Here is a 21,597-nt window from a genome sequence, read left to right as displayed (position 1 = left end):
AAGGATTTGTATCATAGCAGGGAAGATGGGCCCAGGGTTTAGACATACTGAATTTAAGGCAAAGGTAAACTGTCTACAGAAAACTAGTTTTGTCATTTTTCTGTATCTCAGCTGTGGTTGGCTGGGGTCAAGCTTTTATTCATCTACTTGTTATTTTTACAGATGGCCCTTTTGAATTTTTTCTTCCCTGAAGAAAAGTCATACTCTGAAGCAGAAAGTAGGCGTGTTCGCCGCAATAAAAGAAGCAAAAGCAGTGAAGGAGCAGATGGTAAGTCTCCTTGAGTGATGCTTTATCGTCTGTCAGTTAATGAGAATACCTTCTGAGAACTAACTTCTCGAGTGTGCTCCACCATCTCATATTTTTTCCACAGACTCAAGGTCACAGCAGAAGGCTTTTCCACACTAGCCTACTTATCAGTCATTTGACATAAAGTGGATGGTACAGAATCCTCTCTCCTGCTTCAGTCCTTTCTCAGTATATCCGAGAGCCATGGTAGCATTTGTATCGCTCAAGATTGCTCTGCAAAAGGGCCTCCTCTTTCCTGCAGACATGGTATATCTACTAAGGCTACCAAGAGGATTCAGTACTATTCTTGGAATTAACATAGTGTTGTGCCATGCTGGCACTTGTGTGATATCTTAATTCCAATGATAATCATGTCAATGTTGGTATCTACTACCATGCTCAAATATGAACTTGACCTTCTAGAACTCACAACTTCCTTGAGGATATGAATTTCTCTTTGCATAACTTCAGAATCTAGACTAGTATCTGGCAAATTGTTGGTGTGGGTTTTTTTTTAAATATTTTATTTAGTTATGTTTAGATAGAGGGGAAGAGAAGGAGAAAGAGAGGGAGAGGAACATTAATGTATGGTTGCCTCTCCCATGCCCCCTACTGGGGACCTGGCCTGCAACCCAGGCATGTGCCCTGACTGGGAATCAAAACAGTGACCCTTTATTCATAGGCCCACATTCAACCCACTGAGCTACACCAGCCAGGGCTGTTGGTGTTTATTGTATAAGTTAATGATGTTTGTTCCTTCTTCAGCTAGGTTATGATATACCTTCAAAACAGTCCTTATTCAGAGTAAAATAGACTTAACTAGCAATGCATTTTGTGGGGCCTAACAAAATGTTGAGTGAGCTCCTGGGCCAGGTCTTTGAATCACTGTATTCCAGTGTTACTGTGTCAGTTGACAGGACACTGCCTCTTTGGCATAGATATTAGGAAAAGACATGGCTCTGGGCTGCTGCAGCACCATCTGGATTCAGAGAGAGCATGTGACAGCTACCTCTACCAAAGGTGTATGTCTGGGGTTTACAAAGCACTCGGCCTTTATAAAGATGAAAATGAGTTATTAAAGCTGACCTTTGTCAATGTGAGTAAGGGCCCATGATGTCAGCACTTCCAGGAGGCATGTGCTAGTATAGAAATGGGACCAGGACTTTCTCATTAGAGGCCAGAAGGAGAGAACTGGATGAAGTCTGACAAAGAGCTCAGAACAAGGATGCTGTGATTAAAAAAGAGAAAGGGTCAGAGAAATTACTTAGGTAGGGTGTCCCAGTCAATGGAGGTGGCAACAGCTTGAGCCCTTGAATGGACAACTGGTCTAGTGGGGCTACAGAGGACAATTTGCATACAACAGATGACCAAGTTTCAGCCTAGGAGATGGGGTCTGTGAAGTAAAAGCACCTGTTATTTGCATACTGCTTGCAGCCAGTTTCCAGGAAGTGTTTGGAAGGCTATGTGGAAACTGAGAACTGGGAGTCATTGTCACTTTCCTCTCCCCATTACCTCACCCTTTGGTGCATGTAGGTCTTACCACCATTGACCCTCCCCGTGAGGCTGCTCCCAATACCAAGAAATCTTTCATATTCCCTAACTGCTAAGGAGGAGAGCAGAGTGATGATAAGAGCAATATGGCAAAGACTTCCCTTCCTCCCCAAGTAGAAAGTCTAGAAGTTTCTAAAGTTTCCTCTTTAAAAAAGAGGAAAAGTTCCAACTTTGGAGAAGTTGGACTCCCAACTTTTCTCTTCCACTTTCCTATACCATTTTATCTTTATGTGGCTACCACCATCTCTGCTACTGATCTTTCATGCAGTGTTTATTCTGTTTTGGTACAAAATAGCATGTCTCTGGTGAAGTCCAAAGCCTCTGGCACTAGTTTTCAGCACTTCTTAGCTAATTTCTTCACAATCTGATGGTGTAGTCACTCAACTGTACTCAATCTGTGCCAGTCACAGATGTTTTTTTGTCACACTGGGAGGAATCCAAGAGCCACTTAGAGAGTTAGGAGTATGGAATGTCTATGAGTCCTGGCATTTGATTACATTTCCAGCTGTCCACCTGGTATCCTATCCAACCATTTCTTTCTCTTTTTTTTAAACATTATTGATAGAATTTCTTTTTTATTCAAGATATATTTTATTTATTTTTAGAGAGGGGGAAGGATGGGAGAAACAGGGAGAGAAACATCAGTGTGTGGTTGCAAGAGAAACATCAGTGTGTGGTTGCCTCTCACATACCAACCAGGGACCTGGTCTGCAACCCAGGCATGTGCCCTCACTGGGTATCGAACCAGTGACCCTTTGGTGCACAGGCCGGCACTCAGTCCTCAGAGCCACACCAGCCAGGGCTCACCATTTCTTTAGATGCGGATTCTCCAATGAGTTAAAAGAGTGACAAGCTTCATAAGCTAATCCAAGTCTACTTTACTTTTGAACCATTTCTGTTACCCTGCTAAGTGAGTGTATGCTGTATTTATTCGATGCACTTATCAAATATTTACTGGGGAAATACTTTTATAATACTAGAATGGAAATGCTGTAAGGACATTGTCATGTGTCTGTTGTGTTTACTTTTATCTCCCCATTGCCTTGAAAAGGACCCAACACATGGGAAACCCTCAATAAATAGTTCTTATTATCTTCAAAAAGCTTAAGTTCCAGTATAAAGAGGCAAGCAATGAGATAAATTGGCTGTAAGTGTTGTGGAGAAAAAGATAGCAGGGCAAGAGGGAGAGAAAATGGTGGGGTGTGTGATAATGTGGTCACAGAAGGTCCCTGTAATCAGGGACCAATTAAGAGGAAACCAGAATGAAATGAAGGTGTGAGCCATGCAAACAGTTGGGGGTGCGTGGGCATAGGAGGAGATAAGAAACAGTAAATGTAAGTGTTCTGAAGCAGAAGAATGCTTGGCATATTCTAGAAAGATCAGTATTCCTGGAAGCAGAGTGAACAAGAGGAAGAGGGAAGGAGATGATATCAGAGAGCAAAGTTCAATCTAGAAGCGTGTAGGGCAAGATAAGGACTCCAACTTTTACTCTGCCTGAGAAGAGCAACCATTGGAAGATTTTGAGCAGGGCGGTGACCCAATTTGACTTATGTTTTAACCAAATCCCTCTGGCTGCTGTATTCAAAACAGCTGCAGGGAGAAGGACAAAAGCCAGGAAGACCTGTTCAGGGAGTGTATGGAAAATTTAGTCAAGAGCCCTGACTCGTGTGGTTCAGTGGATTGAGTGCATACCTGTGAACCAAAGGGTCTCTGGTTTGATTCCCAGTGAGGGCACATGCCTGGGTTGTGGGTCAGGTCCCCAGTAGGGGCCATGTGTGAGGCAACCACACATTGATGTTTCTCTTACTTTCTTTCCCCCTCCCTTTCCCCTCTCTCTAAAAAATAAATAAATAAAATTGAAACAAGATAATGATGCTGCATTAGACCAGGATGGAGCCACAGGGATGATAAGTGGTAAGATTTGGGAGAGATTTTCAAGGAATAGCTGACAGGGTTTTTGGTTTCATTAGATGAGGGTTATGAGTGACAGAGAAAAGCCAAGGAGAATCCCCAAGTTTGGGACATAAGAGTATTACCATTTCTGAGGTGAACAAACAGGGTAAAGGGATGTAGAGAAGGAATCAAGAACTCAGGTGTGCCAAGTTTGAGGGGCCTGTTGGACAAGCATGTGTGTATGTTAAAGAGTCAGCCAGATGTGTAAGTCTACACTGCATATCATTATGTCTGAAGACAATGAGTTGATTCTGTTTTCCAAAAGTAAAGAACTTCTCATTGAGGAAGTGACTCAATTTATAAACCATGTGAACAGAGGAAGAGGAGGATGGGAGATAGAAATCAGAGTGGAGTGAATTAAGGCCAAAAAGAAAAACAATCCTGTGTTGATTCTAAAGGTACAAGTTACTTGATATACTGTAACAGAAATGTAGCTAACCAGCTCAGATTTACTTCATAAGTATCAAAGAAAAAGAAATTTACCTTGAACATTTAAGAATATGACAGAGATTTCAGGAAGAAAACATCCTTCTAAGGTCAAAAATGGACATAAGTTTAAAAAGAGAGCAGGAAAAATCCATTCTGCCTCCTTGTATAATTTTTTGATCCTTTACTATTCTTTAATTTCACTTCAGTTCTGAAAAAAATTTTTTTGGTTATATAACAAAGCCTTCGCGGCACACTGGAAGAAGTGTAAAGATGAGTAAGTACCTCAGAGAAGCTAAATGAAGGGGCACATATATTTATAGGCAACAGGTAAAAATGAAGCAAAGGCAACAGTACATACAAGGCAATCAAACATTTGGTACATGAATGAACAGACAAATGTGGGGTGGAGCTCTAGATTTTTTTATGTAGGAACTATAGATAATAATTTTGATGATCTTCACTAATCCATGTGGGAGACAACTTTTTTACAAAATGGTTCATTCACACTGAGGAAATGCAAGGGATGTTGTAGTGATCCTTAGGAGCATGCATATTTATTTCAGAGGGAGGGGAAGGGAGGGAAAGAAACACCATGGATTGCCCCTCACACACCTCCATCTTGGGACCTGGCCTGCAACCCAGGCATATGCCCTGACTGAGAATTGAACCATCAAACTTTTGGATCACATGCTGGTGCTCAAACCACTGAGCCACACCAGCCAGGACTATATCCAATCCTTCTGACTCACTTATTCAAGAAAGGGTTTCTTCATTTGGATTATCCTATAAATGAAGGCATTGACTAGGAAGCTGGCATTCCAAACACAGGGGTAGTTCCCCTCCAATATAAATCTTGGTACTTTATAACTTTCAACTCTTACAAAATAAATGAAGTGTTTTTCTTTACTATATCTTTGCCTTAAATTCACTGTTCCTGTTTTGAGTTGTCCAAAAGTGCTGAATACAGGTTTTACGTTCATTTTTGCCAATTATATGCTAATTATATCATTCTGCAAGGAAAGCATGATCCCTCCATTGTAAGTACTGTGAGCCACAATAGTTCCAGAAATCTCTGCCAGAATTTCCTGCTGAGGCCCATCCTTGTGATATGTCTCTGAAGTAATAATAGCTGTAGGTAGCTTCCATGGTCATCTCTTGCAGGGTATTCCAGAAATCTGCACAACTTTATTTCTTAGTTAGAAAATTTCTAGTTATGGAATATAACCAGATGGTCATGAGGTCTTTGAAATCAGAGAACATGAATGTGAAATTCCCATGGAGATAGTTTCCATATATTAAAAATATTATTGTAAAGCCATTTGTTCTCTTCCTGTGAGAGGATTTTCAGGAATCAATCAAAATATTAATAAGTTTCTACACCCACCCTCTCCCCATGTTTCTGTCTTAGTAAGATGATCAAAATAAAAATGCAGTAGAAGAGGTACAAGATTGAGTCACAGTTCTGAATACCATTGTGAAATCACTGCCACTGTACCAGTCACGTGCCCTTGGATGACGACATCCCTCTGAGCCTCACTCTCCTCAGCTGAGGAGATAAAATGGAGATAATGAGTGGTGCTCACCTCATGCATTTGTCATGATGATCAAAAGCATTAATGTATACAAATGATTCAGAAATTATTAACTGCAAATTCTATATAAAAATATAGCTTTAAACGGCATTTTGGAGTCTTGAACAACCTACAACAGTTTAGCTTACCTAGTATCTTATTTGATGCAAACTACTTTCCAGGGTGTTTTTCTCTGGGCACCCAGGACATTGGTTTCCATGACCATCTAGGACCTCAGAGGACTCTACCTCTGAAATCAAGAACCTTGTCATGTCTACATATATGTTCAACCCTCAAAAACCTTGTATTTTGTCTTGTGAACAAGCCTCTAAGACTCTTATCAGCACTCAAACTGATTTTCGTCTCTCTCACTTGATAATAACATAGTGATGGTTTATGACAAGCCATAAAAACATTTCTCTGGAAAATGAACTTAATAGCATGGTCTCCCAGGCAGTTCATTATTTTTTGGATAACCATTATAATTCATGTAAAGATACTGTCACCCGCACTGGTGTAGCTCAGTGGATTGAGCACTGAAAGGTAATGGGCTCGGTTTCCCAGTCAGGGCACATGCCTGGGTTGTGGGCCAGGTCTCCAGCTGGGGGGGCAGGGGGTGTGAGAGGCAACCAATTGATATATCTCTCTCACATCAATGCTTCTCTCCCTCTCTTCTTCCTTTCCCATTTCTCTAAAAATAAATAAACAAAATCCTTAAAGAAAAAATAAATGTAAAACTGGAACACTTATTTAAATGTAAAACTGTCTAAAATAAATAAATAAAATCTTAAAAAAAAGATAACTCTTTTTCATCCAGGTCGTTCTGTTTTTATACTCCCCAATGTTCTCCAAGGGCCATAGAAGAAGACCCCAAGCTCAATCTACAGCCCTACCTCATCACAACAAGTGATTACAGCTGTCCAGTTTGCCTGGCTAGCTGGCTGGCTGGCTGGCTGGCTGGCTGTGTATGTGCTTCCCTTTTTGTCAGTATGCCTTCTTTGTAGTTATCTTTACTTTTAGTCAAATCAAAAAAAGTTAGTATTTTTTTGCCGTTATGAAACAAATAAAATTGGAATATATCCTTTGTTCTTTTTTCTTAAAAATCATAATGAAGACAGCATACCTACCATTAAATTGGTATAGACAAATATGAAAGACTATAGTCTCAAAGAAATTGACTTTCTGCCTATACAAATGTTACCTAATTCAGAAGGGTTTTCATTCTAGCATTGCTCATATTTTTATAAGATTTTATTTTTATTTATTTTTACAGAGAGAGGAAGGAAAGGAGAAAAAGGGAGAGAAACATCAGGGTGTGGTTGCCTCTTGCACCCCCATCTGGGGACCTGACCCACAACCCAGTCACATGCCCTGACGGGGAATCGAACCGGAGAACCTTTGGTTCGCAGGCCGGCACTCAACCCACTGAGCCACACCAACCAGAGCATAGTGAGCCATGACTTTGCTATGTTATCAAAGGTAGAGTCCTCCTCCACAGTCCCTGCTAGTCATGGAAACCAATGCCTTCGGTGCCCAGAGAAAAACACTCTGGAAAGTAGCTTTACATCAAATAAGACATCATTTCATCTAAAATGTGTTAGTTTGCTCTTACTTCAAAATGTCCTTTAAAGCTTTGTTTCCATTGATGGAACCGCACAGTAAATGATCTAGATAGGCTTTTACCCCTGACACTTGTTAACAAGCATTTTTAGAATACCAACTACTTCTAAGACAGTGTACCAGGCTCTGTGGCTGGCATAGCTACAAACTCCTGTCCTCAGTACCTAAGTCCTAAAGTGAACTAGGTGTAGTGGTCCCTTATAGATTAGGGTACTTAAAAATATTTAAATTGAGAAAATGATATCTATTCATTATAACTAACATAATGAGCACAGAATCACATATCGTATTTTGCCATGTATAATATGCACTTTTTGTTCAAATATTTGAGGGAAAAATAAGGATGCACATTATACATAGGTATAATGTATACTTAATCCACATATAATGTGCACAAAACTGTGGGTGTTCATTATACATGACCATGCATTATAGATAGCAAAATATGGTAAATTAAAATGTGAGCATACCCACCTGCCACTATAAACATGGTGTAAAGGTACAACATCTTTGAAGAATATCTTACTTGCTTAAAGGTCACAAACAAACCAGACCTGAGGTTCTTCCAAATGTACTTCTAATCTATCTCCCTCTCATTCATTCCTTCTAGTGATTTGTTTCTCAATATCAGAAAAAATGATAAACTGGAAGCCAGGAAACTTGGGTTTTCTAGTCCCAGCTCTGCCATTCTTCAGTTACACTAGCTGTGTGACTTCGGGCAAGTCTTCAGTTAATTTTATTTCTCTGCTTGTAGTTCTTTCTAAAGGTTAGACTAGAATCAGTAATTCTCAACTCAGGTGTAAGAAGATTCCCAACCACCTCAAGAGACCCCTGGAAATCCTGAGCTCTGCACACCTCGAAGTAATATTTAGTGAGGTCCTACTATTACTGAGTAGATTGTATCATTTCTGTCAGATCTATAAGGGTAAGGAACAGATGTTAGAACTATTAGAATAGATGATCTGATTCTTTCCTTCCAATTCTGTTGTCATTTACTTATAACCATTCCTGATTTCTATAATATAATAATAGCTAGGGTACTTTTAGCCAAGTACATGATGTCTGGATGAGTAAATACTCAGGGTTTCAACTTGGATGGTCAAATGAGCATTTTCATTAATGTCCATGAAGAGGCTCAATAAGGATTAAGAGCATGCATATGTCTTCAAAAAGGGAAAGCTAAGAAGGTTAATCTCTTGGCCAAGTGGTGAACTGCCAAGCTCCCTTTTGTATGGCTTCTCAGAATATCACAGGCAGATGTCAGCGTGTGGGCAGGCAGCTCCTGTTGGCTCTTTAGTGTATTATTGATGTAACCCTCCCTTATTGTACATTCTGCATCTAGACCTGCAGGGTCTCTTCTGGATCACAGGTGAGGAACTACCACAGCTTCTTTTTTTTCCATTCATTCACTTAATAAATGTTTATGCAGTACCAATTAGTTGTTGAATAAATGGTTATTGATCACTGTTCAGAAATCTCAGGAGAGTGGTGAATAAGATTAAGTCCCTACCCTCATTAAACTCACACTTTATTTAACATAGTATAGAAAGTGGTACAGCCCTGACTGGTGTGGCTCAGTGGACTGAGGGCTGGCCTGCAAACCAAAAGGTTGCTGCTTTGATTTCCAGTCAGGGCACATCCCTGGGTTGCGGGCCAGGTTCCTGGTTGGGGTTGCTTGAGAGTCAACCGCACATAGATGTTTCTCTCTTTTTCCTTCCCTACCCCTCTCTCTAAAAATAAATAAAATATTTTTTAAAAAGGAGAAGAAAACTAAATGTATGAGGTTAGGGTGGGGAAAGAGTTTACTTTTTTAACATGTACTTGTACTACTAATTTAAAATACACAATGAATTTAAATTCTAAAATACATAAACCATTTATAATAGGCATTCCCCCCACCATCACCCAGCAAGAATTAGCAAGAATTTTATGTTGTGAAAACATCACATCAAAAGATGGGAAAGCCATATATATGTGGAAACAATATAAATTATTTTCCCAGCTTTATTGAGGGATAAATGTACATGTTTAAGGTATACAGGGTGACATTTGTATATACATATATATTGTGAAACAATTTCTATTGTCAAGCTAATTAACATTTCTATCACCTAACATACTTACCTATTTTTGTGGTGAGACCACTTTCTTAGAAAGTTTCGAGTATAGTATAGGGTATTATTAACCAGCATCACCATGCTATGCATTAGATCTTCAGAACTTATTCATGTTGCATATACTTGTATACAGCCAGAAGTAGGATTGCTGGATTATATCACATTTCTAATTTTACTTTTTGAGGAACCTCCATTCTGTTTTCTATAGTGGCTGGGATGATTTACATTCCCTTTTCTCTATATCCATGCCAACACTTGTCCCTTGTCTTTCTGGTAACAGCCACCTTAATAGGTGCAAGGTGAACTCTCATTGAGGTTTTGTTTGTATTTCCTGAAAATTAATGATGTTGAGCATCTTCTCATAGATTTGATGTCTACTTGAATGTCAACTTTGGAAACTGTCTAATCAGGTCCTTTGGCAAGTTTTAAAAATCAAGTCATTTTTTTGTTAGGTGAGGAGTATTCCATTGTGTAAATGTCCCATAGTTTTTTACCCTTTGCAATACCATGGATGGACCTGGAGAATATAATGCTAAGTGAAATAAGCCAGGTGGTGAAAGACAAATACCATATGATCTCATTTATATGTGGAATCTAATGAACAAACTGAACAAACAAAATAAATGAGGACAGACTCATAGGTGGAGAGCAGGATGACAGCTAGTTGCAGGGGGATTAGGGGGCAGAGGATTTGAACAAAAAGGAAAAAGGACTCATGGACATGCCAACAGTGTGGTGATTGCTGGGGGTAGGAAGGTATAAGGGGACTAAATGGTAATTAAAAAATAGAATAAAGATTAAAAAATTAAAAATAGGTCATTTATTCATTCATTCTTTCATTTATTTTTGTGATTGAGTTTGAATTCCTTACATATTAACTCCTTATCAGATGTATGGTTTGCAAATATTTTCTCCCATTCTGTAAGCTTTATCATTACTCTTTTGTTTGTTTCATTTGCTGTGCAGAAGCTCTTAAGTTTGATGCAATCCCATTTGTCTATTTTTATTTTTCTTGCCTGTGCTTTTGAGGTCATATGCAGAAAAATTATTGTTGAAACTAATGTGAAAAATCTTTCTCCCTATATTTTCTTTCCCACTTTTTCAATTTCAGGTCTATGTTTAAGTTTTTAATCCAGTTCGAGTTGATTTTTGTATATGCTGTCAGATAAGTGTCCAATTTCATTCTTATACACGAGGAAATTCAGTTTTTTTCAACACAAAAGCATATCCTTTCAAAATTGTGCATTCTTGGCACCCTTATTGAAGATCAGTAGCCCTTAAATGCAAAGATTTGTTTCTGGGTTGTTTATTCTGGTCTATCACTCTATGTCTTTTGTTCTGCCAACACCATACTGTTTTGATTACTGTACCTTGGGATAGGGGGCAGGAAGAGAGACATCAGTTTGTTGTTCCACTTATTTATACATTCATTTGTTGATTCTTGCATTTTCCCTGACCAGGGACTGAACCCACAAACTTGGCATATCAGGACAATGTACCCAACTGAGCTACCCAGCCAGGGATGTGATGTATTTTTAAATCTCATAATATAATTCCTCCAGTTTTGTTCTTTCTCCTTGCAATTGGTAGGTTATTTCAGGACTTTTTTGGTTCCAAATGAATTTTAGAGTTGTTTCTTCTTTCTCTATGTAAAATGCCCATTGGAACTTTTATAGAGATTGCATTGAATCTATACATGGCTTTGGGTGATATGGACATTTTAATAATATCAATCCAGGGGCACATGATATCTTTCCATTTTTTGGTGTCTTTGTCAATTTCTTTCATCATTGTTTAGGATGGAGAGTTTTTTCCAGTGCCTTTCTATATCTATTGAGATCATCATATTATTATTATCCTTCATTTTATTAATGTGTTACACCCTTTGTGGATATTAACCTTACTCTAGTAAAATTAAACATTTAGATATCTTTGATCTACCATTTGTAGTTTTGAGGATCTATCCTACAGAAATAAGAATGCCAGATCATAGGTCACTATGTACAAGAATTTTTTTTAAATATTTTATTTATTTATTTTTAGGGAGGGAAGGGAGGGAGTGGGAGAGAGAAAGAGAGAGAGAGAGAGATCAATGTGCGGTTGCTGGGGGTTATGGCCTGCAACCCAGGAATGTACCCTGGCTGGGAATCGAACCTGGGACACTTTGGTTCCCAGCCCGCACTCAATCCACTGAGCTACGCCAGCCAGGGCTTGTACAAGAATTTTTATTATTAACACAATGTTTGTGGGAAAAAGAGGGATCACTGCAATAGCTGTAAATAAGGAAACGGTTGAATAAATTATGACATAGCCATACTATTGAATAGTATCCACGTTAAAAGGAATAAGCTAGAGTTTTCTTTATGCACCTGAAAGAATAGCTGTGTTCCTTTGCTAGGTAATAAAAAGCAAGTTTCAGAGTAATGTGTATAATATGATCCCATTTTCATAATAAAGAGAAGGATTTTAAAACCCTAAAAGTGTTTGTAGATATGGGCATGTAGATATGAACATAGAAACAGATGTGGGGAGCAGAGGCACCACACAGAACCACCGATAACTTCAGGTGGAAGGGGGTTGGATGGGAAAGGTATAACTGGGTGGGCAGCAGTCAGTTTACAGTTGTGATTATGCAAAACACAGACATTGATTTTTGTATTATTTATTGTGTCATTGTCCATACAAACAAGTGTAAACCTCCTTTTGCCTCACACTATATAAGCTGTGCTGTTTCACTTGTTGCAGTAGAGTGTGTGTGACTATAATTTATTAAATATGTAATAATAAGTGGAGAAATGAGGGAGAAAGATGAACTTGGGGTGGGGCATGAGGAAGACAAAGAAGGAAGTTATGAGGCTGCTGCTACGATGTACATAAGGACTGATGGTGGCTGAATGAGAGTAGTAGCAATGCAGACAGAAGTAGACAGACTTAGTAGGTAGAAGCAACTAGGATTTGGTGACTTGATTGAAGAGAGAAAACAAGGAGCCAAGGAAGCCACCCAGGTTTCTGGGAAGATGCTGTATTATTCACTGAAATAATGATCACAGGAGCAAGATGTGTGGTTTCAGACAGCTTCAGTTTCAGGTACCTGTGGGAAATTCAAGAGGAGAAAATAAGTAAGCAGTTGGAGATAGGCATCTGGAGTGCAGGAAAAATATCTGTGCTGGACACATAGATATGGAGATAACTAGCTATATTAGAACTCTCTCATTTACAAGTGACAGATAGCTGGTGTAAACTGTATTAAAAAAATTTTTTTTACAAGAGGGCATGGGGTGTATGAGCTCATGTTACTGTAAAGTCCCTGATGAAGCTGATGTAAAACATGAAAGAACCTTGGAGCTCCAATGAAGTCATCAGGACTTTCTCAGCTTTTCCTTGTATTGACCTCATTCTTCAAGTAGATTCTCCATATAAGGTGGCAAACGTAGCTACTAGTGCCCTAGCTGGTGTGGCTCAGTGGATTGAGTGCCAACCTGTGAATCCAAAGCTCACTGGTTCAGTTCCAAATCAGGTTACATGCCTAGGTTGTGGGCCAGGTCCCCAGTAGGGGGTATGAGAGAGGCAACCACGAATGGATGTTTCTCTTCCTGTCTTTCTCCCTTCCTTACCTTCTCTCTAAAAGTAAATAAATAAAATCTTTAACAAAAAATAGCTAGTAGCAGCCCTCAGCTTACATCTTACCAATTTAGCAAGCACAATGGGAAGAGTATGTCTTACCCATATGGGATTCAGTAAGAAGGATATTGTTGGCAGCACTGGTGAGAGCAGTTTTAATGGAGCAATAGGGACAGAAGGGTTGAGAATCAAGTCAGATGAGTAAGTAGAAAATAACATGTAAATCAAACTGATGGGGAGAACAGAGTAATAGCTAGAGATTTATGAACCATCTACTATGTCTAAAGTGTGGCAATAGATTACACACAGGGATACAAAAATGCAAACGATAAAGTTCCTTACTTCTGGAATCTCATGGTCTTTGTAAAAGAGAGAATCTTGTAAATAAGTCCCACAGGTGATAAGTACCTATATGGAGGCAAGATAAGATTGTCGTGGAAGTACGGAAGAGGAAGGCACAGAATGGCCACTGAAAGACATTAAATAGATCTCCAAGGAGAAGTGCATGATGGCTCACACATACTGGGCATGCATACATGCATTCATGAGATTACACTGGAATTGGATTTTGGAGAATGAATGGGACTTAGATGAAGAAAAGTAGAACATGCGTTTCTAATAAAGAGACTAGCAAGTGCAAAGACTAGCCAATCCCCCAGCTTTGTTGGCTCTCCTCTTGCCCTAAGAAATTTGATATGTAACACAGGAGGCTTGGAGGACTGTGAGTTGACTTAGAAGACATAGATCCTACACCATTACCATGTATAGAAATGTAGGGAGAGCTATTTTTGAAATGGTAATATATGAAGGATGATTTGCTGTAGGTTTATGAATCTTACCAGCATTTTGCCACTGCTTCCATTATACAGCCCCTAGTACTATGGCTCATTAGGTGAGTTGTTTCATGTCTAACCTCGCTGGGGTTACACATACCCCCTTCCAGGAGTCTAACCAACCTATGCTATTTGTCACATGGTGTACTAAAAAGAAGGTCACTTTGTGCAGATCTATTGTTCCTATAGCAAAACAATTCGTGGGCCTGGGCTGCTGCCAGAAAGTTGGTAGTGTCATCTTTCTAGATGAAATTCAGCGCACTATTATCTCACATTGTACCGGAAGAGTGAGAAGAAGATTGACTTGGTAATTTACTATGTTTTGATCCTAATCTGTTTAGAAATATGATTTCTTAAAATGGAAATGGAAAAAGAATGTGTTTTTCATGATAGCTTCACAGTATCTCTTGAGAGGATGTTCAATTATTATAAATACAGCAATTTGATTCTGTCCTCGAATTTCTGATATATTTATTTTATCTCTTTTAAAAAACTACATTGAAATTATCAAATTTTAAAGTATGAAGTGCATGCATTCACAGATGAGATTCTTTATTTCTGGTCACCCATTTAAATCCCTGTGTTGAAAAGGAAAAACAGACTTACTTGAGTTGTTGGTTTACATGGTACATTATCTTTACATGGTACAAATCATCTGCAAAGATCTTTAAAAACATGGGTTTAGCCCTGGCTGGTGTAGCTCAGTAGGTTTAGTGTGGTCCTGCAAACCAAAGGGTCACCAGTTCAATTCCCAATTGGGGAATATGTCTGGGTTGAGGGCCAGGTCCCCAGAGGGGGACGTGAGAGAGGCAACCACACATTGATGTTTCTGTCCCTCTTTTCCACCTCTCTTCCTCTCTCTCTAAAAGTAAAATAAATATAAAGTTTAAAAAACATGGGTTTATACTGTAGCCTATTTAAAGGAGTAGGGGATATTTGTGGTACACATATTTTATCTCAGAGGTTGTTTTCAAGTTCCAGTTCAGCATTTTGAATCTGATCTGTTCTTCTCACCCCCTGGAATAGTATGCAAAATCCAGAAGCTTTCCAAAAGCAGGCAGTAAAGCTCCCAGTACATGGGTGAGATATACATACAAGTGAGAAAAATTCAGTTGATATCAAGAAGCAACCTTTTTCTGACCCTTGGTTTCTCTCTTAAGCAGCCTGGGGTAAAGAAAAAAGCATAGACATGATTCCACATTTAAAATTTCAAATCCTAGCTCTACTACTTGTCAATTTGTGGCCTTGGCCAAGTCATGTGAACTCTTTCAGCATAGGCTTTCTGACTGTATAGAAACAGTAAGGCTCCTTCCCCTTATAAGCTATTATAAGGATTAGAGATCATGTAAAATGCCTAATTCAATGCTGACACATAACAGATGCTCAATAACTGCCAATTATTGGCAGCAGCCCACAAAATGAGAACAGAACTAATCTGTCTGGTGCTTCTCAGGTTATCAGTACAATAAAGAAAAAAAATGCTTTTTCTCAAACACCACAATCACGTAGCCACTTTAATGGTTGAGAAAAAGAGTTAGCTTGCTTACTTCACAAGACTGTGCTGATCAAAAAAGATAATACATGCTAAAGCACCTCAAAAAATATAAAGTACTGGTAAAGATTAAGGTAGAATCTTTATTTGAAATAAGGCTTGTCTTGAGAGTTCCTTTTCTTCTCCCAGCAATGAATTTAAACTTAGAGAATAAAAACTGGATATCACAAACTGCTATTCCTGTTGATAGTTTCCTCATTATACCTGATTTTGTTCATCTTTCAGAAACATACAGAATGTGAGTTTTGTAACCAAATCATTATTCTTGTTATACCCCAATTATTCTGAGGTCTTCTATTTAGCAACCTCAAATATCTAGAACACAGCCTAGAATCCCAAAAGGAGGGAGGATAGAAACCCTGTGAACTGGGAACAAAATCTCAATCCACTGAGGACTCTTACTCTGCATCTGTAAGAGGCTTGGCATCACCTGACTAAGCCTCTAGTCTTATTAGTGTTTATAGAAAGACAAATACCACAGGATCTCACCTATGAGTGGAACCTAAACAACAGAACAAACAAGCAAGCAAAATACAACCACAGACATGGAAATAAAGAACAAACAGACAGTAACAAGAGCGGTGGCGGGGATAAGGGGGAAAAAATGGGAAGGGTCGTCAAGGAGCATGTATAAAGGACCCATAGACAAAGCCAAAGGAGGGTGGGAGGCAGAGGAAAGTGGTGGCAGGAAAATGGAGACAACTGTACTTGAACAATAAACAAATAAATTTTAAAAATAACCATTATATATGTAATGAACTCAGTTGGAGGACAACTGATTAGAAAGGGAGAGGTTCAGCTAGCTGTGAGTTCACTGATACCCTCAGAAGGTATATTTAGCAGTGTAAAGAACAGAAGTCCAAAAACAGAATAACTAGAAAAGTGAAATAAATGACTTGGGGCTGTCATTTGGGGGTTCCCACATCCCTGTGTGCCTGAGTAAACAGTGAGCTTCCGATGGTGTGGTCCATTAGGGGATTTTCACAGTGATGCTTAATTCTCAGTATACAATCGTATACAACATGACAACACAGGGAAATATCAAAGTATTTTAGAAAGATTTCTGTCACACTTTAAAGTTTGCTGTTAGTGGAGTAACTTAAGAAAACTGACTTCTGTGGAACCTCAAATGGAGTCCAGTACATAAGGTGTTAACTGATATGTAGCTGTTAGGTGAGGACTACATAGCATTGCAATTAGAAAGAAATCTGACCTGACTGGTGTAGCTCAGTGGATTGAGAGTGGGTCTGAGAACCAAAGAGTCACTGGTTGATTCCCAGTCAGGGCACATGCTGGGTTATGGGCCAGGTCCCTGGTTGGGCATGTGTGAGAGGCAGCCAAATGATGTTTCCCTCCCTGTCTTTCTCCCTTCCTTTCCCTCTCTCTAAAAATAAATAAGTAAAATCTTAAAAACAAAGCAATCTGAGACATAATATTCAATGAAATCTATGAAAAACCATCCTAAGGATTATATAATAAATTTTAAATGTTTCATATGGATTTTTAAAATCTTTGGGGCTAGACATCAAAATTACCTCAGCCATGACCAGCATAGCTCAGTTGGTTCGACATGGTCTTGTACCCAGAAAGTTCACCAGATCAATTCCCAGTCTCAGCACATTCCTGGGTTTGGGGTTTGATCCCTAGTCAAAACTCCTATGGGAGGAAACTAATCAGTGGTTTCCCTCACAACAATGTTTCTCTCTTTCTCTCCTTTTCCCCCCTTCTTTCTCTCTGAAAATCAAAGTACATGTCCTCAAATGAGAATTGTTTTAAAATACCCCAGACATAATTTAATAATTCCTGATGCAAGATGTGTATCGGTATCTTATTTGACCTTTATAATATTATTTATGAATATCAATTTTTTCATAACAGTTGAATACAAAAACAGTGTGGTGTGGGAGAGTTTATTGGTTTGAAGATTTCAAAAAAAAATCAGGGACTCCAAGAAAACTGAAGACATACTCAGGCTTAATATATTACGTATCGTTGCCATGGTAGCAAAATAAGCAAAGTAAGAGGTCTTACCTTTGTCACCAGACCTTGCTGCCTACAGCCTCTTCCTTTTAGTCAACCAGTCCCCCTCCCGGACTGCCTTTTTCCTGCCTCATTTCTAATCCTTATCCATCTTTTCAGGGCCTGAATGAAGCTCCATTCAGGTAGCTCATAGTCTTAGTTTATATTCTTCCGTGTGCATGCTTCAAAGACACATTTTTATAGATCTCTTTTATACCCTTCTCTCATCTTCTCACCTAGATGATAAGCCACAGGGAGTTAGGGATCCCTTCTTTCTCGACATGGCAACTAGCATAGGGGGACCTAATGGTCAAGTACTTAATGCATGTTTCCAGGTTGAAAGAAAACATGCTATAGGCCTCTCAAAAAATTCCCTCTTTAAAAAAAAAAAAAAGGTTATTTTTACTTTATTTATTTATTTTTAGACAGGGGAAGGGAGGGAGAAAGAGAGGGACAGAAACATCAATGTGTAGTTGCCTCTCACGCGCCTCCTACTGGGGACCTGGCCCGCAACCCAGGCATGTACCCTGACTGGGAATCAACTGGAGACCCTTTGGTTTGCAGGCCTGAGTTCAATCCACTGAACCACACCAGCCAGGGCCAAAAGTCCCTCTTTTAATAGAGAGAGCCGTATTTGAAAGCTCTTAAGTGATAGGCAGTAGACGATGCTGATGTCTATGAAGCTACAGGAGTTGTATATAATGGGAAATATTTGATAAATCATTGAGAGATTAAGGGAAGGAGTTATTTTTGTTCACGAGGGAGTGCATGTGGGCCCTTCCTATTTGTCTCCCTGTACCACAATGGCATTGTCTGCTAACACTGTCTACTAACAGCAATTCTGTGCAACACACATAACATTCCATTCTCACAGTGAAACACAGCGGAAGAAATAAAAATTGAATTGTAATTCATCACTGCATACTTATTATCTCACCCTTCATTTTCCAAACTTTATTATTTCTCTGGCTGTTACAGTACAGTGTGGCAGGTGTTGGCTTTTGTCAGCATAATTCACAGCTTAGATAATGCACACATAGGGGTCCTTGGGATTCTCTGCATTTTCCTTCCTTGCTGGCCCCTTTCTTTCCTGCTCAAGAAAACCTATCAGAATGCAAATGAGAGTGACAGTATTACAGAATCGCCATTAAATGTTTTCCAGTTTCTCTTTATTGAAATCACTAGTGACCTTCAGTACTCTGTTACACACAAAGTATTTGCAACATACTTCAATAACTTAGTTTTAAAGCACTGTGAAAATAACAGAAACTTTGTGGGGTTTCTTTCCATTTTACTGAATTTATTGGGGTGACATTGGCTAACAAAAAAGTCACACAGGCTTCAGGTGCACAATTCCACAACACTGTATTGTGTGTTCACCAAGTCAAGTTTCCGTCCATCACCATTTATCCCCTCTGTAAACTCCTCCAACTCTGCCCCGGCAGTCACCACACTATTGTCCATGCCCAGGAGTTTTCTTTTCCCTTTTGATCAATCTCTTCTCACCCCCTCTCCAGCCCCTGCACCTCCCACAACCCCAGCCAGCTATCACCCTGCTCTATAACTATAAGTCTGTTTCTCTTTGACTTTTTAGTTTAGTTTGTTCATTAGATCCCATATATCAGTGAAATCATATGGTATCTGTCTTTCTCTGACTGGCTTATTTTGCTGAACATAATGCTCACACAGATTTTGATTTTGTATTTAAGGCTGTGGGTTCAAGTGGCAGGTCTGCCATTTATTTGCTATGAAACTTTGAACATGCTTACTAATCTCTCAGCCTCCGTTTCTATAAAATAACAATACTGGTAATACCTGCTTTACTGGATTACTGTGGAGATTAAAAATAGTGTGATTTGAAAAGCACATTTAAAATGTAAACCCCTGGGCAAATCTGAGTTCTCTATCCTCATATGCACCTGTGTAATTTTCCTTTTCTACATTGGCCCTAAACTACCTATTGCTTTGTCTCATTCATTACTTTCTGTAACTTTCTTATCCCTTCTTCCTACAGATTCATTCCCTTGTAATTGATCCACCTAATAGTCCCAGATTTATGTTTCCCCATTAGAACCAGCTATGCTAAACCTTAATCTTCTGGAGGTGATTCTTACTGTGCTCATAGTAATGAATGTTAATACAGCCCAGGACAGATTATTTTTAAAAACTTCTTATTTCAGAATTTATATCTTTCCCCATTCCCCAGAATACTTCTTGTACACCAAAAGTCAGTCTGACTCTTCTCTTGACCTTCCAGTACATTGAGTATCTCCCTGCATATGTACCTGCTCTGTACCCAGTGCAGAAAGACAACATAGGGGATGCACAAGAAAGGGCCTGACCACCAAAGAGAAGAAGGGTGGAGGGTCTAGGGAAGCTGAGACCCAAGTTCTCTCGATGTGTTGATGTTGTTAAAATTTGTATGGGAACCTTCAGAAGCAGGGTCAAGCTGTATGCATTGGTATTGTTCTAAGCATTAACTCCACTTGCTGCAGCTCAGTAGAGCAAAACAAGATTGCAAAATTAGGAGCAACTGGCATTTACAATGTGTCTTGGGCCTCCCTCAGCATCCCATCCCTATCAGCTGCTCCTCTTACTGGTTCTGACCCATACTGGAACTCTCTGGCTGATCCCCATTGCCTTCTCCCTCATCTGCTACATAGTTGTTTTAGCTACATGAGAACTGTGAATTTCTAGATCTCTACCCCAAAAAGCCTCTTACATGGCCCTGGCTGGTGTGGCTTAGTGGATTGAGTGCCAGCCTGTGAACCAAAGAGTTGCCAGTTCAATTCCCCATCAGGGCACATGCCTGGGTTACAGGCCAGGACTTCAGTTGGGGGGGGGGGCGCGAGAGGCAACCACACATGGATGTTTCTCTCCCTCTCTTCTTCCTCCCTTCCCCTGTCTAAAAATAAATAAATAAAATCTTTTAAAATTTTAGAACCTATGTTTGTATTAAATGCAGTTAAGAAACAAGTCACTTTTGACTGATAACAACAACCTAATTGAACGCTGAAAACAGTAACTGCTAATATAGTATTATAACCTTTATATAATATTACAAAGAACTAATTTGTTTTCTAAAAACAACTTTTTAAAGAATACCTATAAATGTGATACATATCTGAAAAGAAAATCAAGGGAATGAAGAACACGAGGTTCAAGATAAACTTAGGTGGGGGAGAGGTAGAAAGGTGAGAGCGAATGTGATTGGATGTAGGTTTTTACATAAAGTCCTAACTTTTGTTTTGGGTGATTGGTTCCCAGGTGATTATACATTGTTTTTTTTTAATTAAATAAATAAAGTGGGCTACATATTGACCAAGTGAATTAATATATCCTGGAAATACATACCAGATTTCAAACAGCACCAAAAGGCAATGTCAAATATCTCATTAAGACAAATCTATATACATTATATGTTGAAATTATAATATTTTGGGTATATTGAGATAAATAAAATATAAAATTTAAATTAACTTCACCAGATTCTTTTTATTTTTTTTATTATGGCTAACAGAAAATTTCCAATTACATATGTAACACCAATTTTGGGCTTATAACATGCTTCTATTAGTGATAGTTTAAGAATTTCATAACACTAGTCTATATTTATAAACAGTGGTTTTTCAGACTGAAAGGTATTGAGTTTGTCTAAGTATAATTTTTTGTCTTTATCACAAGGAATGTAACACCACAGCCTCAGTCCCCAGGTGGAGCCAGTATAAGAATTAAGTAGACTTTCTCGGTGTATGTGTTTTTAAGGTTTTAGAACCTGAGGGTCCACGTTATCCCTTTTCTTACTTCTCTGATGCCAGAGAATCAGTGAAATGTCATGGCTTTGTGTCTGTGCCACGTACAGGGCTAAAGCAGTGGATTCCTACCTCTGAACTGAAAATCTCTATTGTTTGTGGGATTTTGGGTTCCTTTCCTTGGCCAAATCTTCTACTCCTCCGTAAGAAAAGTGCCATTTGTCATGTTTATAGAAAAAGCTTAAGTAAACTGATATTAATGTTGCAAGAATTTCCTAATACCCCTCAAAAGA

At 39.0% G+C, this 21,597-nt stretch overlaps 1 protein-coding gene across 4 annotated transcripts in view; it reads left to right on the top strand.

The window, feature by feature from the left end:
* EDA (ectodysplasin A) overlaps window positions 1–21,597 on the top strand; it is a 301,514-nt gene that overhangs the window by 227,108 nt on the left and 52,809 nt on the right. For all 4 annotated transcript variants that reach the window (XM_045847439.1, XM_045847438.1, XM_045847437.1 and 1 more), the window contains exon 2: window positions 163–268. In XM_045847439.1, coding sequence (XP_045703395.1) covers window positions 163–268 — 106 coding nt within the window. The remainder of the gene's footprint in view (window positions 1–162; window positions 269–21,597) is intronic.

The sequence above is a fragment of the Phyllostomus hastatus genome, unplaced genomic scaffold (genome assembly GCF_019186645.2).
Source record: "Phyllostomus hastatus isolate PE091 unplaced genomic scaffold, TTU_PhHast_1.1 phas_contig_551, whole genome shotgun sequence".
Classification (NCBI taxonomy): Eukaryota; Metazoa; Chordata; class Mammalia; order Chiroptera; family Phyllostomidae; genus Phyllostomus; species Phyllostomus hastatus.
The sequence above is the reverse complement of the archived record's forward strand: the minus strand, read 5'-3'. Positions and strand labels throughout refer to the sequence as shown.